The 25,297-nt window shown below is 34.9% G+C and overlaps 1 protein-coding gene across 6 annotated transcripts in view; it reads left to right on the top strand.

Annotated features, from left to right (window-relative positions):
* LOC123715550 (brain tumor protein) overlaps window positions 1-25,297 on the top strand; it is a 222,658-nt gene that overhangs the window by 184,807 nt on the left and 12,554 nt on the right. For 2 of the 6 annotated variants that reach the window (XM_045670660.1, XM_045670696.1), the window contains exon 1: window positions 5,516-5,654. The exons of 3 other annotated variants lie outside the window; for them this stretch is intronic. In XM_045670660.1, the coding sequence (XP_045526616.1) occupies window positions 5,632-5,654 (23 nt within the window). In that variant the 5' untranslated portion in view covers window positions 5,516-5,631. Of the gene's footprint in view, window positions 1-5,515; window positions 5,655-9,000; window positions 9,040-25,297 lie in introns of those variants that run through there. One more of the 6 variants, XM_045670678.1, reaches the window with a different exon arrangement.

The raw sequence follows: 25,297 nt of genomic DNA, 5'->3' as shown, positions 1-25,297 counted from the left end.
TCAAAAGTGAATTGAATCCAATTGATGTAAAATAATGCAAATGTTTAATGCCCGTTTTCTTTTTAATTTCGTGTAACTGAATATAGATTACGAGCCTCTGTATCAATAGTAATTACAGTTGTAATTAGTGTTGAATGTTGGATAATATTTCATCCATACAACCTTGGCTACAGTTTAACTAAGAGATAATGAAGCCCAACACCACCAAATATTTGTTTAAATTATTAAACGTTTCCTGGATCCATAATGGAGATTTATGGGATTAAATTTAAACTTTTATATTGAAACTTGACCGTTTTATCATCCTTTCAAACGTTGCTCGTAGAATTACAGCCCATGGTGTCTTTTGTTCGCAATAACAATGAGGGATAGCTGAAATATCGCTTTTATTAATGATACTTTTACTGTTCTTTCCGGGTCACGAATCACCGTTTATGGACGCGAATTTTCGTATGGCTTAAGTGCACCACCAGGTCTACCTGCATGGTTTAAAGATTATTTAAAAAATTATGTAGTGTTAACTGGTCACCGGTGACTCTAATTATAGGCATATAACTCGTGCAATGCGCGCTAGTTCTCTCGACTTGGAGGTCTCCCTCTCCGGAACCGTAAACTTTAGAACTATGTAAATAACTATAAGTTTTAATAATAATACATAGCTTTAATACGTTCAAAAAGTGTGTTTCTTTCATTAAAGAGACGCATTGAGATAAAAGCAGTTTATTGAAATTAATTGGGAATTGAAATTGTACAGAGCACGGAAAACCGACTTGCTTAAACAAACGCAACAATCGTTATACCTTTGTTTGTTATCACGCGCTGGCTCTTGCCCGAATTCATAAGTCAAATTCCTAAATTGTTGATTTTCATCAAAGGCTCACAGGATTTATACTTATTACTCACTTCTCATTTGATGATGTACTCCTTGCGTGAAGTATTCCGCTACAATGTACTAAAGTTGATAAAATAACAACTGAATATTTGAAATTGACAAAATGTTAAGCTATACCAGAAATCGAAACAGCAATTTACTTACAAATCGGTTACTTTGTCGGTTTTCCTGGAAATATAAATTGCTGGGCCGTTTTGATTAGCTGTGAAAATATTCGTTTATTTGTGATTGCTTATTTCGTAGAAATGTTTTTTGTTCCAAAAAGTAGCTTCGTAGAAATCCATATAGCCGTTCTCGCATCGCGTTGTTTTATGTTGTGTTATTTGTGCCAATAGAAATAAAAACTAAGACATTAAAACTGATGATCGCGCTAGTTACATAAAGCACAAGCCGGGATCCGAATCCCCGGCATGTAAACAGGAACCGATCGATACGGCGAGGTAAACACGGCGGTTGTCATGGCAACGGCTGCGTCCTTCCCCCAAACCCCACACCCGCGTCGAGTTTGTTATGACGCGACGTGCTTTGCTTAGTGAGCACTGCATAGTTTTATAACAAATTCCTATTAGCATCGGCATTCTTACCGGTTTCCCATCCACTATACTTCATTTTCATGTATTATTATATTTATTTAGTGGTACGAAACATTCTTATTTGTGTTTTCTGTTTAAACACTTGAAATAAATCACCCTTATGTATGTTTTTCGGAAGTAATATATTGCTTGTGTCTGGCTCTTTCTAAATAATTTAATTTCCTTTATAAAGATGAAACAATATATTTTACCCAAAAAAGTTGTAACACGCCTTGTCGGTTATCAGCAGGATGCGTTCCTAATCAAATTCCTTAAACTGTTTAAACGTGACAAAAGATCGTATAACAGATGGGATATAAATTTGTTTCTAACCGAAGAAAATGATTAGGAAACGCGGAAATGTGCCATAAGCCTTCTTTTCATTCACACTACGCAATCAATATGCTGAAAATGGGATGGAAAGAATGTTCACAAAGTTTTCTCGTATTTAGAGCAAAACCGTATCCTCGGCCTAGCGATTTATATGATGCAATAATATCGAATAGCCGACATCGATATCGTCACGAAACGCAACACTAAACGGAAGGACTGTTGCTTATGTAAAACAGGGATGTACGATCGTATCGACTCCTTTTGACTTATTCCAGACATATAAATAATAATATTAATAATCTGTAATATGAACGGAAGCATTCGCATTATTCATAACTTTTTTTATTTATATCCGATCCATTGAACTATATTAAACATTGAGATAAGATAACCGTAAACTAGGTAAAGTCTCAAATAAAAACAAAGAAACAGTGAACCGCAAATTATTAATGTTTTATCTGTCAATGCTCTTGATTTATGAATTAAAAACATTGACTTTTATACATGAACTCCGTTTAACGTTATTAATATGTACATTGTATTGTTAATATGCTAAATGGCCATTTGGAGTGACTCCGAACGCTCTTTACCCGTTGTGCTAACAATAAGATATAGCATTGTTATTTACATTGAGATTAAATTTAAAGCCTTTGTACAGGTTTTGTATCAATATTATTTACATCACTATTGTTTTTTTTCACGTACTTAAAGGAAGCTATCGTAACCACAGATGTTGTAAAAGCTTCACTCTGTTCCACATTCATTTATTAATACGGTGATACTTTCAAAATCGCTAAACACGCTAAACGATGTGTGCGATGTCGTTTCATCTTGAGCCGAAAGGTTCACATTAGTTTTAAATCGGTTTTGATTATGATGATATTTGATGTTTTGATCTTATTTATAAACTTTTATCTCTGACAGAAGGCATCGGTCCAATTTTAAAGGTCGCGTTTATATTCATTGGCCGTCTGTAATTTATTATTAAATTTAAAATTTATATCATGAAAATAGAAAATTCCCGTCCTTAAGACCCAATTAACAGGTACAGTAGCAAACGTAATTCGGCATTTTATAAAGATTTTTCACCAGAAACGAAAATGTTTATTTTTCTTCACTTTTCTCGAGAAACTAACGAGGAAGGTTTTTAATGAGCGTCTTCTAAAGCTAAGACTGTTTTAATGACACTGTCCGTGACAGTACCTATGTAATTTATTAAGCCGAAATGATTGGCATATTTTTATTTCGCTGCAGTGTAGGTCATGCTTTTTTAATTCCGTTTAGAGTGCGACTGCTTTTTTTATTAAAATTGTCATTAAAAACTGTCCTTCCACATGTAAAGAAAATCCTCGGTTATCTACGACACATTGGCCAATCAATCAGTAGATGGCGCTTGCTTTCATTTGCCCTTATGGAGTTTAATTCCAACGATAACTAACGTCAGGAATATCGTAAATTATGTTTTTGATGTACATGATTTAAATGTGTTTAAATCATTGCGAGGCCGTAACATTTAAATATTTTACTGAGCATTACATACAAAAGGAGGATAATTCAAAAAAAGCATTGTATCTCCACCGTTAAAGAATGAATCATCTCTTTACACTGTAACTCATAAAAAATCGTCATATGGTGGGGGCGTTGACCCGAACGTTGACCCTGGGACAATATCATATTATTACCTCCATAGGTAATTGTGCCTGCAGTTTACTGCCTTTGGCAGTGGTATAAGATCAAACACAATATTCAACTGAACCATTAAACTGAAAATCAGTTCAACAACTAACCTTCGGCATTGTTCAGTTTTTCATCTATGTGCAGCTTATTTATGTTTTGAAATTATTTTGTTTAGTCTTGGAATATATTCCTTTTTGTCGGAATATTGAGTATACGTGCACAGCAACAAGAGAACATGACGGCCCAACTGCAATTTCTATGCACTTTATGGGTGATTGCGCCTACCTCAACGCGCATGCGCGCCACTTGTCAGTGTGTGCGTCTTAGTGTTCCATAGTTTTGTTTACCGTTGAGCCCGTGTGAGTTTTTAGAATCAATCAAACTAGTGGAAAATATAAACAAAAGTGCATTATTCTATCGTTCTAAAGCTTTTGCTTTGAAAGCTCTATTTTCTTTTACCTTTATTCACAGAGATTATTTAAAAAACCCGACACTTTTACACATTTGTGGTAGTGGTTTTCAATACTAGATGATTCATCTGTTCACATGCCCTTTTATTAAGTTCCATTTTTTGTATTTTAGTTTAGCACTTTCAGTAAAAGATAAGTAATAACAGATATTTCGGATGTAAGAAATCCTAGCCTTTACATGAAAGTAGATTTAATAGTTAAATAAGGTCGAGCATTTGGCCAACATCTGGCGTTGAATCATAATTAGCCACCCCATGACAACAACATAGTAAGTGAAAACATTAAATAGAAATAAAAAATATTTATTCCTAAACCTCTCAACCGGGACTAGAAAAAATAAAACAAAGATTATCTGTTTGTTTAGTAACTCTTACATTACATAGATAAATAATAAATACGCAGAACAGTATTATCAACATCGCCCCAGCCGTTACTAAATCAAATGTATTTTTCTATGAACAAGTACATAGTAATAATAGTGAAATCAATATAGCAATGATCATTAAACGGGACACCCCACGCATTAAACACCCTTGCACGCGCACTCACGTATACGCTGTGCGTACACCGTGTCCCATGTGTGCACGGCAGCTGCGCGACCCAACGGCTCTCAAACGTGTTGTCGGTTTTTGAGTCTCTAAATTATTATTTTGCATTTTTTTGCTGTTTCAAATATTCAATTATCTTCAAAAACACTCAAAAGTTATCACAAGAAATAGTAAAGTATTTACATACATATATGATAAATACAAAGTCTTTCATATTTTTTAGTATCGTTTTAACAGAACTAAATATTCTCATCAAAGTGATCTCAGATTTGAATAAATACGTATTGAAAAGAAAACTTTGAAATCCACGATCAAGTCTGTAATTTTCTTTCAAAAGATTTGCACTTTAAAGTTAATCTTCTTAAAAGTCCGGATCACCATTCCCTTTCGTCTTAATATTGAAGCTTTTTCATTTGAATGTATTTATAAACCTTAGAAAAGGCGCTCATTTAAATAAAACCGATTAAAATCAAAACTAGATTGGTTTAATTCACATCAAATATGATCCATAACTAATGTGGATACGAAAATCAATCAATACCAATCATTACATCATGCCATGATCTTGTCTGATTTTTCAAGGAACAAGTTTTTTCTTTAAATATTCATAAAAATAATTCTAACCGGGGTCATTATATTGAGTACAATGAACGCGGCGGTTACCTTGAAATGTGACTGTCAATGTCTTAGAAGTAACGCACAAACATTGATAAGTTAAAATTTACAAATTCGACTTTATACTCAAACAACAACCCGTCTATTGTTTTATGATTTAGGCCATACAACATATTGATCTGTTAATTAAAAATTTGCAAATATCCACAAAATAAATTTGCCAAAAATATTACCCGTAGAATTGTCGGCAAACATTTGAGAATCATTCGCTGCCGGTAATATTTAGGGTTCTTTTTGTTAAAGGCATCTCGTCCGTATGGGCGCTTTTGCCTGCATTCATTTTTTTTTCTCCAAAAACTTGACCCTCGCCGAGTGTCGACGAAGCCGTCAGTTATGAATCGACTGTTGACGCGTACGGATGTGTTCGCAGTTAATATCTAGTCATTGTCCAAATTAGTTTAGTGTCTTTCTCATAGTGTAGTGACGATAGTTTTTAGCATTGAGAATAATTTATTTAACTTTTAATGAACGGATTTGGATTGCTTTGGTAAGTTGAAAAGTTTAACGAACTTTTATCCGGCGAGAAGTTGTTCCTACAACAATTCACGGCTAAATATTGACGGCCTTATGTTTGTTTCAATGTGTCTCGTTTTGAATATCGACAATTACATTTATTATATTTTTTATCTACCCTCTCACTTTATCGTGCTTATCTGGAATACTTTTTATCTCTTAAATAGTGCCCTATTGTCCTTCAACATATTGATTTATTTTGTTGACATATTTTCTATATACATAATAATACAGTTTTACAATAAAATGTGAATATAGTTGTCGATACTACCGTTTTAAATTAATACGAAGGAAAAACCATTGAGTCAACCATCAATTTGGAAAATCATATATTGAAGTGAAACTATGTGGAAAAATGACATTTGTTCGACATAAAACCTTATATATTCTTCCCTTTTACTTGAAGGAGGCTTTCACTGAAATTGCCTTTCAATTTGAGCGTATTGTAGGTACCTACGTTTAGTTGCGATTTTATTACTCCGCCCTTTGTGTTGAACTATGCCGGGATTTTAGGCATTTGTGTATGTTTTCCTGTTTTTCATGAATCTATTTAGACATTCGTACGATTTGTATCCACGACTGCGTATGAAGTGAAAAGTGCATTATTTCCTAATTGCAAAACTAATGAAAGATAATGTACAAACAATTTAGCTGCTTATGTAGTTTGTCTTGTCAAATTGCTAAGTAGGAAATACTTTCATAAATAAGGTTCTATTTTTAGGTCAAGGTTAGTTATTATGAATCGGTTCATGTAACGAGGTTCACAAGGCAATTATAATTGAACTTTGTCGATATTTATTTATTTTTTATTGTATTGGTGTAACGAAATTTGACATTGGTTAACTTTTTAACTGGCAAATGTCGGTCAGCACTGTTAATTTTGTGGTCAAGGGAGTAGATATAATCTTGGTTCTTTCTTAATTTTTCTTTTAATCTAATTCAAAACTAGTAATTGTAGATTAAAACGTTGTGGCTGTTTTACAACTACCGCTTCCGCTGAGTACAAAGCATAAGTACATAGAGATCCTGGGTTCTATTTCCGGTAAATAATAATTCTATAAATTATACTTGCCTTGATCTTATCGGACGCAGAAATACACTATGCATCATGACTTATCCCATTGCTTGATGTCGCGGAGATCCTGGGTTTTTTTCAAGTGGAAAAATGAATCCATATACAATAATTAATTACGAATAACTTAATAATAATATTACTACTGCCTTTCTAACTTTGGTATAGAATGTTTCCGGTTTGTATTTAGAGGCATATAATTAGTGTGTAGGACATCTTTTGTGTCAGTCGTGAGGAACGTGTATTTAAGTTTTTCCTCGAAACGGTCTGTTTATTTTATTATGAAATATTTCTTAGGACTGAGTTTCGGTCATGTAAGTGAGGAAAATAATCTTCGCCAAATATATTAAATGTTCCTATATGTATTTTCTTTTAATCCGAGTTTATTAAAAAAAAAAAACCTTATAACGTTTCTTTTTATTCTTTTATAACACAACACACTCATTCATATACATAAACGTTTAATTCCTTGTCGGTAATTATTTCTAAGCTTAGATTAATATTTAAAACTAAATTTAATACATACTTAAACAGTTTGAAGCTCTTTGTGTAATACCAGCGTTGTTTAACTAATGTTAGGAATGTTGTCCAATTATGCCTGATGCATCGGCTCCCAATTCGGTCATCTTGCTTTATTGAAAGCTAAAAACCAAAGAAACCACATGTTTTGACAAGGGACTGTAATTATATGGTTCCCAGAAACCTTTACCTGAGCTACAAGATTAGATAGCCCACGTCACAGGTAGTTGCAGCGCCACACTCTAATCTTATCAGTCGGCTTACAATAAACGCCTTTGTTGTGCTATGCTTCACATAAAAATATTTCCATTTAATTTAATAAAAAATTTGTTTACTGCAGATAATAATCACTCTAATTTATCAGTATACAAACAAGGTTCTAGTTAAAATCTAAATAAGGCAAACGACGCATTTTTTCAAATGGATTCTTAGTTCATTCCTCGATCCAGTCGATTTGAAATAGTCTTGGAATTGTCCAAGTTGTTCTATAATTATATTGATTTAAGAATCCTGTGATAATGCACCTTCTATAACTAATATAAAGAATTACTGGTATATTTAGTACTTCTAAACATTTTAAATAATTGATGTTGTGTTTATTTGAAAGCTATAAAGCGAAAAAGGCGCAATGATTTGGTTAGAGTTCGAATCCGTATTTCGGCTGCAATAGTCCCTGATGCTCATCTTGAACCATGGAATCCTCCGAAGACGGCACTTGCGATTAATCAAATTAATTACGTTCATTTCTCCGCGTGAGAGGCACTCGCCACTTAGGTCCATAAGTCAAGAGCTGATGCGATTACTGAGCCCGAATGAGCAATGATATTTGAAATAGCTATCTCAAATTTGACTAGAGTTGTCTGTATAAAATTGTAATAAAATAAAAAAAGTTTCGTAACTCAATTCAAATAAAACTAGTATGTAAACTACAGAACGCAAGTGCAGAGGGTTTTACAGGTACCTCTAAAACCCTCTGCCTATGACTTGAACCAATTCATCCGCCTAAATGACTGCCTACATCCATTTAATGGAAATTCGTCTCTATAAAGGTATTCATTTGTGATGTAACGACGTTCAATTGAATTTCCCCTTATAATTAGTATTTATTGTCTTAATTGCTCTAGTAATGTTATAATGACACGATTGACATCTTATTGAAGCCTCGCTGATTTCTTCTGTGCGCCTTGTTCTTTGCTTTCCAACTTAAAAAAGCATACACTAAAACTAAGTAATTAACTAATTATATGTTTCAATTACAAAAATATTTACAAAAACTTGTTAAATGTCGAAATATATATGTGTGAGGCTTATTTTTGAGGCAATTTAATCATAAAAAATAAGAATAATATGAAGCCGTATTCTAGTATTTGAAAACTCGTAAAGTTTAACCGTTAGACATTTGACAATTAATTCTCATAGGGGCTTAGATTCCCGCGGGAAATCTATTCTTATATAAAATCTATTCTTTCTATACGTAAGACATAAAACTACCCCTGTGAAAATACAATGGCTAGAACCGTTGCACTATGCGTTTATTCAAATCTACTAGCCTTTTGTTGCACCTGATCGTGGGAACGGCATCTCAGGGGTGACTTGACATTCTTACGTTCTTAAGACGTCACCTAAGACCGGTTTTGAGTGAGATTCGCTTCTGATCGTTTAAGAAGTTACGTTTAATAATATGACAAATGTGTTTTGTAAAAAAATAATTTTTCATTCTTTGTTGCAGGTACGTATCACACTTTTCATCTTTGTGCAAGTTTTACGAGTAAGTATTTTTGATGATGAAGTGACCGATTATAAAATAATAATAACGAAATACGTAATTTCAAGTAGCACAGCCTTATATTACTTGTTATATTTAACGAAGTCGGATAACTACATATGTCTCCCTTCGACTCTAACATATAAATGTATAGGATTGTAATGTAATAAATGCCTCAAATGGCAGGAAGTATATAATCGTGTGTACATTGTTTGACGTGTTACATCGACACATTTGGCAAATGACAGTATTCAGGCCCAACGCACACCAACAAGTGATTCCAACTATCAGTACAGGAAACGCGAATAATTTATGAGACCTCCATCGAATGCTAATCGATGTCTTTGACTCATCTTGTCACTTGGCGCTCAGTCTAGACACACATTTTATTTAACAAGTGTATAGGAACCAATGTTATACATACAGAATGTGTCGTCGAGAGAAAAACATGCCAATCAGAAATAATACATAATGACTGACAATCCCTCGTATCGTGAATAAATCATTCAATCAATCGAAATATTTAAGCATTTTTAAAAGCTTTGCAACTAAACGTGGTAACAAATTTGACCGTTTTACTACCGTGTACGCTATAGAAGGCACAGGTATGTCTATAAAGCAATAAACGACCTTGTGCGGTACAGTGGCCGGGTAACCAGTGACGAATAACGAGTGTAAAACGCAAAGATTTCGTGGTAAAAAGCTGTTAAATTATTCTAGCCAAGGGCAAGCCATGTTGATAGGCTGGCTCTTTATTTATTAGCAGTTTCCTTGTTTAGGGCGAAGTGTCGTTAACAATTAACATGAATTTTAATAGGCGTTACAAATACATGGACACTTTTAAATTCTGTAAGGGCTGCCCTTACCCAAAAGTGATTTATTGGTTAAAGTATAGCAGGCCATTTAAGGGGGTTGTAGCTTACTGTTTAGTACATAAAGATTTTTCCTAAGTAAGACGTCACGTGCTTACATAATTTACATTCAACATTCGATTACCCGATTACAACTTATCTTGTTTCGCGAAATTAAATTTTACTCTAACTCGAGTTGTACCGCCGAGCAAAGTTTATTCATTTTAGCTAAATTTAATACATAGCAACTTCCTCGCGGCAAGACTTTCACATTGTTTAGACATTAACTAACTTGTATAAACGATTTATGTTTACAATTCATTGAAACTTTAATTTCAATTGTTTAATTGTTTTTTTAAATACCAGCCGATTTTTTTGTTACAAATTTGAACCTTATCGAAGTTATTTGCTGTTCGACCTAGTCCTGCCATCTGTTTAGCTACTGTGAAAGTTTTCATCATAACATTCAGAACTAAAACATAGATGTCACTATATTTCCTTTAGTAATATGAATTCTTTTCGGCGGAGTTTATTATAATTATTTTGGCTATTAATCTACTTTATTGTGTTCGGAATTTCTTATATCAGTTCAATTTTCCTCTGATGACATAAGCTCCTCTCATTACGATTCTTATTAGCTTAAGCGGAATGAAAATTTAGATAGGATCGATGTAATCAAAGCGTCAAATCGTAAATGAGATTGTCATCGGCCCTGGGGGATTACCGAACACTCGGACGGCAATAATCCTCGAGGACATTTTTAGATAAAACCTTTTTCGAGCGTCAGATTTGAGGTTATGTTTTTGACGTCTATAAATTCACTTCGGTGGGCCTATGTTTGAGTTTGACGTTTCGTTGAATAAATTGACAATTTAACGGTTTGGTTTTATAAAACGCGCGATGCAGATCTCAAACATAAAAATGGCTTCAAAATTACCTGCTTTTAGAGCGAGGACCTAATAGACAGCAGGGAATGTGCGTGTACAGTCACGTCGGCCGATGACAGATAACACAGGGCCGCCGGTATTTAAATCATGCCTCGTAAAGCTCAGCCCGCTTCCTCATAGCGACCACTTTACTTTGACCCGGGGTGGCGCTGCTATCGCAAGCGATGACGTAATAATTTTAATTCAATTATACAATTGCATAAACTGTTACGTTTCTAGGGAAATAGAGGCCTTGATACTTGATACGAAATGTTTATAGCACACCGTTAAAACTACTTTCCCTATAGGGCAAATGTTGCATTGCGTTGCGTTTGTAAAATATCATTTGCAAGTAAGTTTATGTCGATATTTATTTCGTTGAGAATATTCAAACCATACGTTGTGCGCGAGTGTGCTTTATTTGAATTTAGGAAGGTCAACTTCCACTGGTTAGCCGTGTGCGTTCACGAAGTACATTAATTACGTTTCCAACTCGTGAAGAAAAGGGCCGACGTTAGCGCGATGACTTGTTTTTAATTTGCATTTTGTAATAGATTTTTTATCTCGGAGAGATAAGGAAGTACGTGTTATACACGTTAGTTTAATTACTTTATAATTGTGTGTACATATACACAACAGCTTGGTAGCTTTAACTATACAGTGTGACTCGGTGGCTGACACGTGTCCTTGATTTGATATTTTTAAAACCAATCGGATTTATCTCTCAGAGATGCGTCATAGTATTGGTGATTAGGGAGTATAATTTCCGATAAATTGAAAATTTATATTCCCACGCTCCTCGAACCGTGACTTAAACTGATGCTTCATACCATTGAGCTAGCACCGTAAGAATGACTATTATGGGATATTGAACTAAGCATTTAAATGCTCTTATTAGTTTAATATGGACCTGTTCACGTATTATTTTATGGCAACTCGAGTTATGACAAATGATAGCCTTCGTCGTACACATGGCACCAAAAACAAAAGCCCATACACAACATGGAGCCTCGTAAATTGTCATACAATCTTGTTTCCGATAATGTCCAAAAAGTTCGACTTCACTTGTATTAAAATGTCACTTAGATTTATTGCCCTAAGATGAGTCAAATTAGTTTTTGCTAGCGTCGCAACCCCACTACCCTTAAGTTAATGTAAGATACAAGCTCATGTTGTAACCATTAAAGTCAGTTGTTACCCAGCTTCAAACAAAGAGTTTTATTTAAACATCTCCACACAAAAAACCGTCACCGTACTTAATTCTCGCCAGTTTAATTTAAGTAATTTTATAATCGTATTGATATATGCGTCAATGCGTAAATAAAAAGCTCCAAAGTGAGACCATTCGGGAGTATGCGCATCTCGATCAAGTTTCGAAGTCCTTGTTCGAACTTGGTTAAGGTCAATTTTAAGGGTCGATGGGGACACGAGTGGCCAACTTTTTAGAGTATCAAATGAGCCACTGGGTTTTCACACGACGCGATTTTATCTCAATTAAAAAAATTCCATATTTATTTATATCGCAAGGACTCGACGACACACATTTTAAATTAGAATCAAATTGATCGCCATCGTATAAAGTAAATTTAATAAAGAATAAGCATGTTGAGTGTCTATTGAATTGCTTTTATTCCCTCTTTTTAAGCACGAATGTTTTCGAGATAATGAAATTTGTGTTCCGCCCAATATTGTCCCCTGAAATAAAATTCATATCTAACTTTCCCACTTACAAACTTGTTCAATGTTACCAAAGTTTCTAACGTTCCGGAAATCAACTCGATAAAGCGAGTCTCACATGAACGAAGCGATAATATTTTCAAATTACATATTTCATAATTGTAAAGTCGCTTTACGTTGAGGTAGGTTATTATTGATTGCGTTTTAATCATTTAATCGTCAGAACCCAACAATGCAAGAAGTTAGGCAAGTTGTAGGCAGGGTGACTAATGTATCTAATGTTATATTGTCTAGTTGAGCGGATAATTTAAGATTAGCTATCGGTCCTACGTAATGCTAGGCCTATGTAAACGGTGCACGTGGCCGACTAGATATTAAAACCGGCCTTTGAATGTTAGGTACTTAAGTATTTGTTACGGGGATTCGTATCTGCTAAAGAATACTACTGTTTAACTCTCTGTGTCGGATAGGTTAGTGAACAAATCAAAAAATGCTTCAAAGCTGCTATTCAAAAATAGCTGTTTAAGCAACAAGTGGCTCAATTGTTGTTGCTTGTATTCCGGCCCTCATCAACTACCTCTAGTCTGTATCGAGTTTATTAGTGGGATAGTGAGCTAAGCTTATATATGTCTCTTAGTTTGTCGGTCAGAATATGCCAAAGCTTACTCCAACTTACTTGACATTCCAAACTCCTACCTTGGACCAAAGCATGTTCGAAGTAAACTTGTATAAAGCATTATTGTATTCGCAGCGAAAACACATGGAACTTCAACGCTATGTGCGTCTGTTTTATTATTGTTTAAATCATTTATAAGAGCATTAAGACACGCTTTTTCCATCTCCCTAGACCATAAATGTCTAATATTTTACATGTAGCGGCACAGGTGGGGTAAAGGGCAAATCGAATAACGGCCGGGACGGTACATTGAATGCCAATAGGTAGTCGGTTACGACGATTTTACGACGTTACGCGTAATGTTTTTACATATGGGATGTGTATCGGATAGTTATTATTCCACAAATGTAAAATATTTGTTTGTTTATTATCGGATTGAAAGGAGTTTTTATTTGTTTTTCATTTTCCTATACCAATACGAGACAAGAACATTTATTGGTTTCTCTAATAAAACAATACAGGACCCTATCGTCTGTTTTATTATGATTGTTTGTCATCTTAGTCGATTGATGTTTGAGGTTTAAAATGGGACCCGTGGGAACCACTTTACTTATTTAACCGGGCTGTGCTAAAGGTACAATTGTAATTTAAATAGCATAGAAAGTATACGTTTTTCAGCAATAACATAGACTGAATATCACATGGAAACGCTCTTACTGTTTTGGTCATCGCTTAGCAATATCGCACCACTTCACCGATAAACCACTTTCATCGCAGGTGAACCCTCCGTCGGTTTAGCGAACAAATTAAAGCTAGATTAGATAAAATCTAGAACCGAATGTGGGTCACACTCAACAGGTTGGTAGCACGTCGTTTCAAACTATTGTTTAACCGCTCTGGGACCGACGTGCTGTGGTGAAATTGTTGTATCCCGATTTTTGTGAAAACGCATAATTGTTTGTAACGGACCGTGGCATAGTTTTTGCCACTCGTATGGTTTTCTATATTTTTTTTTTGTTGTTTATTTCTATGAAAACGTATCAATTTGAGTTTCGTTAAAGAAATTTAATGTCGCATGTGATTAATTAGTTTTCCGGCGGTTTTAGGACCTCGAATGAAACAATTCGACTCGTAACGAGAGGCGCCTGTCAAAGTGCACAAAGACAAATTACGCCATCGCTCCTCAAAGCTTTCCAATTTTATATTTCAAGAAATACGATGACAGCGTACAATTTGTTTGCCGACGGACCTCCTCAGATAAGTAACATTGTATTCAGGAGTTTATTGTGTGAGAGATTCGAATTTACTTTGAATTTCTCCGCTTTTATGACAAGAATTTGTCAGCGAGTGTTAAGAAAGAAATGCTAAACACGGCGACATAATGCGAATGCCGTTCTGTCGCAGGTTCTATTGTAGAATTGTGCACTTTTAAGTAGAAACGACAATTGAAGATACGTGTGAAGACAAAGCGAGTTACGCGAGACGAATAGTTTATGTGATTTTTCTAGATTAAAACGGGAACAGTTCCTTATTCACATAAAATAACACGACCTTCGATTCTTCCCTAAAGGAGGGAATGAAGAGATAAAGTCGGACGAAAACAAATAAGGAAATGACGAGTGATGTTCACAAACAATCGCACGACGTTGGGACACATTTTTTATCAAACAAATTGAATTCGGCCGGAATTGCCAACTTATTGGAAAGCTTTGGCGGTCTTTTTTCAGCTTTATTGGAAGTTTTAACGTGCAAATTTTAATGAAAAACACTATCTTACATTCAGTGGAACTATACTCAAAAGCAATGTTTGCTCAGTACGAGTTATATTATTTACTAACTATTCAATAGACGTCTAACCCTGAATAATTAATAGTTGGTCAGTGAATTGGCACAAAGAAAACCCTGTTTTATTTAGTCATGGAAAAACAACTTATCTAACTTCCATTTTGCTGGCATTGTGCCAGGCATCAATACCCCATACTGTTAAGTGCCAATTTTCAAAACAATACTTTAAAATTTAAACTAATATATCATTGTAGATAACATTTAAACATAATAAAAAATAAGTTTTTAAATGAACCACTTCGGAAGGAAAAAATCGCTCACGGCGTCTCCAATTAAGGTTCCGTAGTTTTTATCTCGGCTAACCTTTAAACGGTTCCGCTTTCCGCTAATTGAACTGCACCGATTTCTTATTCCTTTTATTCATACTTCTAATGATTTTAGGTCCGTTTGAAAATTCTCATCACTGTATTAGTACATAGCCAATGTGGTAGACTTGTCGAATCACGGCGCCATATCGTTCTCTACGACTTGTATGTACATAGAACATTATGGAGGATTTAATTTATTAATTATATTACATGCATGATGTAAATGATATTGTCTGAGTTCCCAGTGAGTTCCAAAAATTTCATTCATCCCTTAAATCACGTTACACCATTGCCATTGAAAAAAACTTGGAGCCGTGGTACAAATTAACCGCAAATATTAAGTTACTTAAAAGAACGAACCCGTAGTTATATAAAACTAAAAAGAAAAATACACCAGAAACAATAAAAAAGGCTTAAGTTTAGAGCCATAAGCCGGGGATGTAACAAATCCACTCTAAATGGGGTCTTTCCGATCCCACATGGGTAGCTAAAGACGATCCAAACATCATTCTTTCCTGAATTAGAAGGTTTCGAGTGACAAAGTTGTATGAAAATGTATATAGATTTATTAAAATATAAATCCGATTTTTCTAAGACGGTGGTACGTTTAGTATTCAATATATACTCAAGCCGGCTAAAAGGGTTCTCACTTGTCAGTTCTTAGGATGGCGTGAAAGCGAAAAATGTTTGGATCAAGTAACAAACTATTTACGAACGAGTACTGAATATTTTTTTTAGTAATAGTGAGTAATTTAAACGTCCATGTAAACTTATTGAAATGTCATTAAAATTTTCGATTAAACTAGATTTTGTTTCAAACAAAATGCTCTTTCGGGTCAAACTAAATAACGCCAGCAACTATGAATTGCTGCCAAGGAGCACAATTTGGGGAAACAGAAAATTAATGTCCTCGGCGATAATACGCCAAATCTTTTTATCCTTTCTATTCACGGGCTGAGGTAGTTTATTTATGACTAAAGGGCTTCTTCCCATCGCTATATCAAATTCTCGCGTTAGGCAAAATTTATGGTTTGGAAATATTGTCAGCTGGCAACCCTTAAGTTTATCTGAGCGTTCTTTTTTCAAAAAAATATTATTGAAATAACCTACTCTTTGTTGCTGGAGTTCTCGTGGTAAGAGTTGAAATGGGATAGGTTAATCCATAGTTACACCACGAAATTGTTCAACGAAGTTATGACAAAATATAGTAAATAGTGGCATTTATAGTTGAGCTCATCACGTAATGCCATAATCCCCGTGTATTGTTATATGTTAGTGTTCGCTTTGTGAACGGATTAAATTATGAATTAATTATTATTGTTAATTAGGACGTACACCGCGGCTATTTAACTTTTTGGAGCGGAACTAGTGACGTGTCAACTGCTTTGCTCTTACTTAATATGTGATAGAACCTCATTACTATATTTTTATACTTTTTACGGCCAGAAGTAAATAATCTAGCTTTTAAAACATATAAAGCTATAAATAGAATGAGTCAAATTGATCGCATTTGGTTTCCATTACTGTGTCTATAATACATCACATAGATCCATTTGTCACACAAAGACTGTTTTTTTTATTTGTCGAGGTATTATTATTAATCTCGTGACTGACGTTACTTAATTCCAAGTTCAATTGTACTGTTTCATTATTATCAGTGTCCCTCTGGCGCGTGGCGTACATTCTCTGCGAAGGGTGGCCCGACGGACCTCTCACTCACACGCGCCTAAACTAAAAACGAGTGAAAGAGATCGATATCTACACAGCTGCATTTGGGGTGATATTGAATGACTAATCCTTTTTCAACCCCTGAAGCTTAAACTGCAATTAATAATACCTTTGTTTACTAGTCCAATACATAAGGGACGGTTGCAGCTTTTGTGCTTTAATTTGCATACGAGTCTGTTAAGCTGCATCCATTGCAATGAATAGGATGCACACACACTGTAAATAATATGAAATAAACAAAAAAGGAGATGGTTTAATTATACAATTAATATTGTGTTCAAATTTATTACAAAGGAGCCACTTAATTCAAGCAAACCTCTTCCAAACGATATTCCGCCGCGCTCTTTTAAAAGACCTCATGAATTTACCGGCTGACGTCACGTACAGTTAATATTTCAGTCTTGAAAATTATGCCGTAACTCCATGAAATGTAGGTAAAAAGGGATACTTAAAATTATAACAATGAGTCACCCGTTCCACGAGAAAGAGCAACAACCCGAACGAAACGAAACATTTTGTAATCGGCCGATATAATGACTGACTCAGCGAAAACCTTACCGAGGGTGACCGGTCAGAGCTAAACTCATTTAAATTAATACGTCTCTTAACACTGTAAGGGTACTTGTATATTTGTTAAACACTAACTTTTAAACTTTTAACTATGTGACAGGTTGCAAGTTCTATTAGTAGTGTTAATTCAAAAAATTCAGATAATTTACCACATTGTATAAATACCGTTGATATTGAAAGCCAGAAGCGGCGACAAATCTTAATGCCGAAACCGCGAATTAAAATGTCAAAAACGGCGGGAAATATGACAGCTCGTGATTCAAAATGGCGGACTTAAAAGGGAATTATACAATTTGTTTCGCGCCATTTAACTCTTGCCGCGATTCAAATTAAGCCCAGGTTAATTGATAGGTGGTACACGTTGTAATTTCTTTGGTGTGGTGACAAAATGTATGTGGCCACCTTTGTTTAGACATTTTGTTCTATGTTTGTATACATTTTTCGCTTTTGTCTAACACGTACTCTATTGCATAAGTAAATTACTTTAAGGACACACGGCAACTTTAGATTATTACATTTATGTAAATTACGTCGTGCATTTATGTAAAATACGCAATGCTTTCTCGTAGCGTTACCGCAACGGTTTGTAGCATTGCCTACATTAATACTACGCCTCATATTGTACTGTCAGTCTTCGTAGCAATTTAGAGCTTTCTACGAAAAAATACAAAAATGTTAATTATCTACAATAACTGTTATTATTTTCATTAACGAAATGAATTTGCAATAGTCCGGCCACTAAAATGAAATATAAAAATTATGTCTGATAACATAATACAATTTTAAAATCAATTGTGTATTTGAACAGCTCGAAATATCTGCATTTCAAACTGGAAACCGACTCAATAACAAGCGTCTTATTTGACGTATAGAGATCGATTGAGGAAAGATTTCTATTTGACGTTATTGTGATATGAGAATATTGTACATTGTACAAGCGAATGGTTGTAACATCAATACGACAAGAATATATTTGCTATTTTTCTTTATAAAAAACATGTTTTTTTCATCGCACACCTAGGAAATAGCTTGACTATAATATCAGATTAAACCTATAATTAAACCGAAATTTTGTTAAAATGAAAACAATGGCTAGCAATGTTGAAAATATTTGGATAATATCATATTTCAAACTCAACATAACACGCAATTTAACCAATTTCCAAAGTAAATAAGTATTGTGATACATGAAGCTTGGGTGTATTAGGGTCGAACAGGGTGCTTATAAAGGATTTTCATGTTTACCAGCCGTTACGAATCTACTAAACGGTGATTGGTTTCGGAAAACGTCTCATTTACGTTAACAACGTTCCGTTTCGATTATGACTGCTTACGTAACTCGAACGATTCTGGGCTGTCTCTATATATATTCGATAAAAGGGAAATTCTAAAACTTTGCTTCTGATGCTTTTTTAGACAAAGTCTTGTCGTATTTAGATGCATATGATCTCTTTTGTAGGTTTATTAAACAAAAAGCTTATGTAGTATACTTTTCCTAAAATAGTTGTCATAAATCAATTTAGAGGTATTTGATGGCGTTGTCCGTGTTGATTTAGCGTCCATCCATTTCGGATATCGATTGTAACTCAATAGTGAGGGGAGCGTCCGTACTTTGACGCCCTTCAGTCTACATACTCATGGCTATGATTCGTGTGTAGATATGACTGCCTATATACACGGTATGATTCCTTTTGCAATATATTTTAAAGGCCGGCAACGCATCCACTAAATATGGTTGTCTATAGACTGAGATGACTGCTCTTTTGTATGCTAAAAAAATTGGTTTCGCAAATAACGATTATATTTTCTTAGTTTATTAACGAGTAAACAAAATTAATTATGTGTTAATATAAGGATTTCCCACTTTCGGTTACATAAATGGTAATCTTCCGCGAATGGTGCAATATCTCATACACGGCACCAAAGTTAATTTTGGTCTGGAGACACGACGTAAGACTGAGTGGGGTGCATTAATAAAATTTATATCTGTTTACCCTACGTTGTATCAAGCTAAGGAGTTTGCTAAGGGTTTAACGAATTACCGGGATGTTTCCAAATATTAAGATAATACCTTCCTTATAATGAAGTAAAGCTGCTGTATACTTGTTTAAATATTTAAAAAAAATCTTATTTCGTAATAAAACATTACAGCAGTGTATTGTGAACATTTGTAACAAAAGCACAACATCAAGCAATAACCATTCATTACGACCGGTATGTCGCCGCGGGGACACGCGATTGCAACTGTAACACTTATAAAAATATCAATAATAATAACCTATAATTCAGTGTAAGCAAGCTCGTGCCCGACAATGCTGCAAGCTTTAGGGGTCGAACAGCTGCCTGCAAACTCGCATCTGCCAGCCCTAGCACGCACACATGCATAATCATCCACTACACGCTTCGTTACGCACGTAACTATAGCATACATTAATATCCGTCTACGCTACACAGATAGAACAGACGCTTTGTTCAACTAGGGCTGTCGCACCATTGTTTTTACTTGTTGAACGTTTGATTGATGATCGGCGATGATTGATTGAACACGTCTATACGATTGTTGATGAATTATCACAAAGCTGAAATCTTTCACCTTTTGAGCGTATTCTCGTCGGTTTTATTTAGAAATTTTCTTGAAATAAAAATATTCTCGTGGATTTATTTGCCGGGTTTTGTGTTTGCTTTCACTTATAAATTCTACAGCTATGCACCTTTAGTAAACAAAGATATTAATTTCCTCTCTTTAAAACTCCTGTTATATATGAGTTTAAAATCGCGTAATTTCGAAAGAACGAACAGAAGCTTCTTTGAATAATGCGGAGTCAACCCTGGCTCGATTTAATCAGTTAATGTATCATTCGCCAGATTTTACGATGTGCAATAGTGGTGTAGTTTTAAAAGCACCGTCCGACACAAATTTATGTCCGCATAAAGCGCAATACGTACTAAAATGCTATTTGGGTAAGTCTGAAAAATGGCCTGGTTTATACCTACCTCTCCGTGTCGAATTGAATTGCCTGTTCACACTTTTTTGTTAAAATTTAAATTGCTTGAGCTTTTGAAAGTTTAAAACGATCTCGGATTTGTATTTTCCCATAATAATGCTATTTAAATTGGTTCGTGTATTATAAAATAAACAACGAATCGATGCAGAGCGATTATAACTAGAAGTTCAATTTCCCAATTGCTCGTCCCACGTTAAATGTGATACATTTAAGTGCCGGTTAGTTTCAATTGGTTTAACTTTTAATGTTTCTTGTTTATAGTCGAATTTAAAATCACGTTATTCGTGGTGATATATTTGGAAGCTAATATTGAACCTGACATCCGAAACTCATAAGTCAATATAATACTAATCTACACAAACGATAGATCGCTTGTAAATATCCTTTAAAGTCGAAAGTAATAAATTGAAAAGTTGAACACAATACCATTAGCACACACATGGGCGATATCCGAAATGGCTGAACACCTGCATTTAAGTACAGAACGTAAACGATCCAGAGCCTGTGACGTTTCAGACGTGCTGGAGGGTTATTGCTTTTAAATTTGTTGTAATGTTAGGTACCTTAAAATATTTGCTTTGGCAATACATGGTGAAGCTGAGTCAGTTGAGTTCATCGTCACAGAAAGGTGTTTATTGATTCTATTGTTATGTAAATTATGCTTTTAAAAAGCTAAAAGCTTAATTTGTACGAGTCCCTACCAACACATCATCAATCGTTCAGAAAATGCATTATTTATTAATCGGTTACAGTCACGACTTTGGAGCCTTTTTTTCTAGCCCACAAAGACATTTGTAACATAGAAAAAAACTTAATGAATTCCTTTAGAAGCGATACGTCATGTTCATGCGGGCTTACATTAAAAAATGGTCCTTTAAAAAACGCAACCCGCGTGAGTGCCTCGAAATTCTTTATGTGGAGCACGTACGGCGGAAGCTCGTCGGCATCGAAGTTAAACTCGGTCCAAAAGTGCAGATACTAAAATATCGAAATTTATATTCTCTTACAAACGTATTGGTGCTTTATAGCTTGGCGATATCGCGTTTAATAAGCTTGTGAAAGGGGAATAAAGCAAAACTTTGTTCTCTTATATATTAGATTATTAATGAATTGTTTCATTAGGAAACGTATAAAAATATATTTGAATACAGTTTCGATTCACTTTTAATTTCCTTAATCAAGACAATTTATTGACAGGTTATGTGAACTAAACTATTGTTGAGATCGAGTCAGTCGCATTTAGTCACATCGTCAATTGCGTATCTCCAGAATCACCTTGAACCTCATAGTGTCGTAGTCACAGACAATACAAACAAACTAGTCGAGATTGATGGAGAATCGAATCAGCTGGATTGTTCATTTTGACCGGTGAGATATTCAATTAAGGAATCAATCCATATTAAGGTCATTTCGACAAGTGATGAATTATTGCATAATGTCATTTACGTATTGGTGAATTTTTGCTATGTCTCAATTTTGTACAAATATTTTGTTGATCAACTGTTCGGTAAACAGGTTGAATCGACAGATCGCTCGATTTTCTTCAATAATTCAGACTATGGAGCATTATATCATTCTCGTCACTGCGCTATTACAGAAGCAATAAACTGAAACTAATTTGACTAGAACAGACAGTTTCGCCCCGAGCCGGGCCATAAAACCTAGGACGTTAATATCTTGCAATTCCACCTGAGATGATGTAGGGTAAATGTACCATTTAGGAAACATTAACATGTAGCTCTTTCGTTACAAAGAAAAGGCGCGGTTCAGAACATGCACAGTGATTTACCTCTGAGCGTGTCTGTTGAATCAAAGATATACTAAAGTTCTATTATCTTTTAATTGTTTCATTACTTATACTCTTATTAAACTAAAAACGATGCGCGACCAACATTTGAAGCGCATCCACGTTGCGCTCCGACACAGGTACAGTGTCATAACACTGAGTAATTACGAGGCATATACGCGACTAGTAATAAACCTGCCCCTCAGTCAACCGTATGCGGTATTAATAATAAAGTTCGTTTTGGCCGGGCACTACGGAATGCTTCCCTCACACAAGTCGGGAGTAATTTTTAGTTGGGGTTGTAAAATTTTTAGAACTCTGTTGAGTTGACTTTGTAATTTCGGTTGATGAAGCTACATAATTTACTTTTGATTTATGATTTACTCGCAAACGAATAGTTTTTTTTCTTAAATGTAATCAACTGATCTTAAGTGATACCGCCGCACATGGACACTCTCATTGCCGGAAGGCTCGCAAGGGCTTATCCGGCCTTTCAAGAATTGGTACACCCTTCTAAGTCGAATTTCAAGCGTCTTGTGTAGATGCGGTTTAACAGCGGCGGTTATAGCTTTTAGGATATACACTTGGCTTTTAAAATCTTATTCCGTGTAATATTTTGTTAAGTTATAATTAAATATGCAACGAGTAATTTCTTGTGTTAGGAAAGATTTCCATTTTCTTGAGACAGTGGTAATCCTATTTAAATAACGCCACAATTTCGAAGTATTTAGAAATGTCATACCTGATAAGACATCGCGGCGGTTTAAAGAAGACTCCACCCCCGCCATATTTAATTTAAATATATTATGGTTTGCTTAACAGCAAGTAAAAGTTAATTTATCTGTTCCGCGTATCCGATCGAATTAAACAGAGAAAACAGACTAATGATCTTGTAGGTCCGAGAAACGAAGCGACTTTTCAATTTGGTGGTATGATAAATAGCTCCAGTTTCCACGAGTTTTAAATTTCCAAGTATTGTTCGGGAGCGTTCTGAATTTAAATTCATTTTACATCTGTCACACAAAGGGATTATACCTTCGAAAATTTCGCTGTACCTCTAAATGTTTTCCCGAAATGTTGGGAACAAAATTAGAAGCGGTTTTTATTTAAATTCACATACATAATACGACCATTTTTGTAATACAGATACATCGGATTATTTTAATGTCTACCGAAACTTACTGATTTCGTGACGGAATCACATTTTTTTTAAATCTATAATAATACACTTACCGCGTGCTTCCGTCGCGTGCTCACTGAAACTTTAAAGGTGAAATATTGGGAAAGTTTTTAGAACAATACCATTACTGCCTTCGTAGTTCATAATAATTATTAGTTATGGAATGCCAAAGTAAACCTGTGCCATAACTGCTTGGCCTGTTTACATAAGCAATTTCGGTTGAATTGACGTGTGAGCGCGTCATTCTAGTTTAATAATGGAGTTAATACTAATATTAAAAGATGTTATATTATTAATTTATCCTCGTCAGCATTTCACTATTGTTTCAATCGTAGGTCATGTCACCCGAGATGCTTAATAGGTGGTGGAGACATTATGAATTACGAGAAATTTGACGAAGATCTATATAAATATTGGGCGGTAAATAGAACACGGTTCAGGCTTTTATGGTTTTATTTGAACCAAAAACTCCGCAGTAACTATAATACCAGAACTATTATCGCACAGCCGCATTGAAAACGTTTCATGCTTACACGAAATTCAAACTTTACAGCTTGTTAATATCGCTTTTAAGTTTTTGTTCAACCCGAGTTATGACTACTCAACTAATCTTACTGCTGACTGTGCTACTATTTAAATTTTATTTACTTTTCAATTGGTGAAAAATAAATAAGTAACTCCTTTATTTGCCTTGAAAGTGGCACATATGACGGAGGAATTACAAAAGGCCACACAATGATTCATATCAAACTAGCATCCAAATGTCTAGTTTAAATTAAAAGCAATTGAGCAACTGTTTTAACACCTTAGTAAGTTTGTAAAGTATTATGTTAAAAACTACACAAATAATGTTTAAAGGTTTTTAATACTGTGATAGGCTTTTCTTAAAGTTGAACTTTGACTTCAGTAAAGACGACGCTCGTGTGCGAGCTGTACGTCGTAAAATTGCGTAGTGGGTAATCAGCAAGTTTTTTGTTCATTAAACATGTAACAATGCAGTAACATGAATTATGCAAATGTACCCGATAATGTATGTCGCAGTCGTGTTAACTAGCGCACACACATTTGTTAAACATAGTATCTACACGCTTCTATAAGGGAGTAATGTTTTCCCTTGCTGTTAATAGTGACATCTCATTGATTATTCAAGACTAAATGGAACAAATTTAGAATATTCTCCAAGCGCCTAAAGCGCATTGCGCTCACCCGAAAGTCCACATCTGTTCCGCAGACAAATTGTCTAAGCGTGAACAAAAAAGTTGAAAACCATAGAGCCTCGGCAATTTACAGAATACAGCTGCGCCAATTAATTTCGTGTAAACCAACACAGCTGATGTACATCATTCGAATAACGATTCCAATGAAAACGATGTCCAAAAAAATGTCAGTCGATTTTAAAAAAGGAATAACCGACGCTCTATCCCAGCTGTTTCCGCGCACAGCTGATCGAACGGATATTGGCTGTTACGGTAACTGTCTCGCTCGCACGTATTAGGGTTGAAACAGTTAATCATGTGTGAATGCGGGTCATTAAGACGTGTGACTCCCGTGTTTAGGCGTTTAGGATTTTACGTAGAACTGAAGCCGACCACAAAACCTTTTATAATGAATTACGTTACCATAAATTGCATTCATCGCAAGCTGTGCGTAACCCTTGGGAAATCACCTACAATGGGGACAGAAATATATGTTAGGTTAAATAGAACAGGTATTTGGAATTAAGAATGTGATTATAACACAACATTAGCTTTTTGTACAACGTTATATAT

The sequence above is a fragment of the Pieris brassicae genome, chromosome 1, assembly GCF_905147105.1.
Source record: "Pieris brassicae chromosome 1, ilPieBrab1.1, whole genome shotgun sequence".
Classification (NCBI taxonomy): domain Eukaryota; kingdom Metazoa; phylum Arthropoda; class Insecta; order Lepidoptera; family Pieridae; genus Pieris; species Pieris brassicae.
Note: the sequence above shows the minus strand (reverse complement) of the source record. Positions and strands in the feature narration are given on the sequence as shown.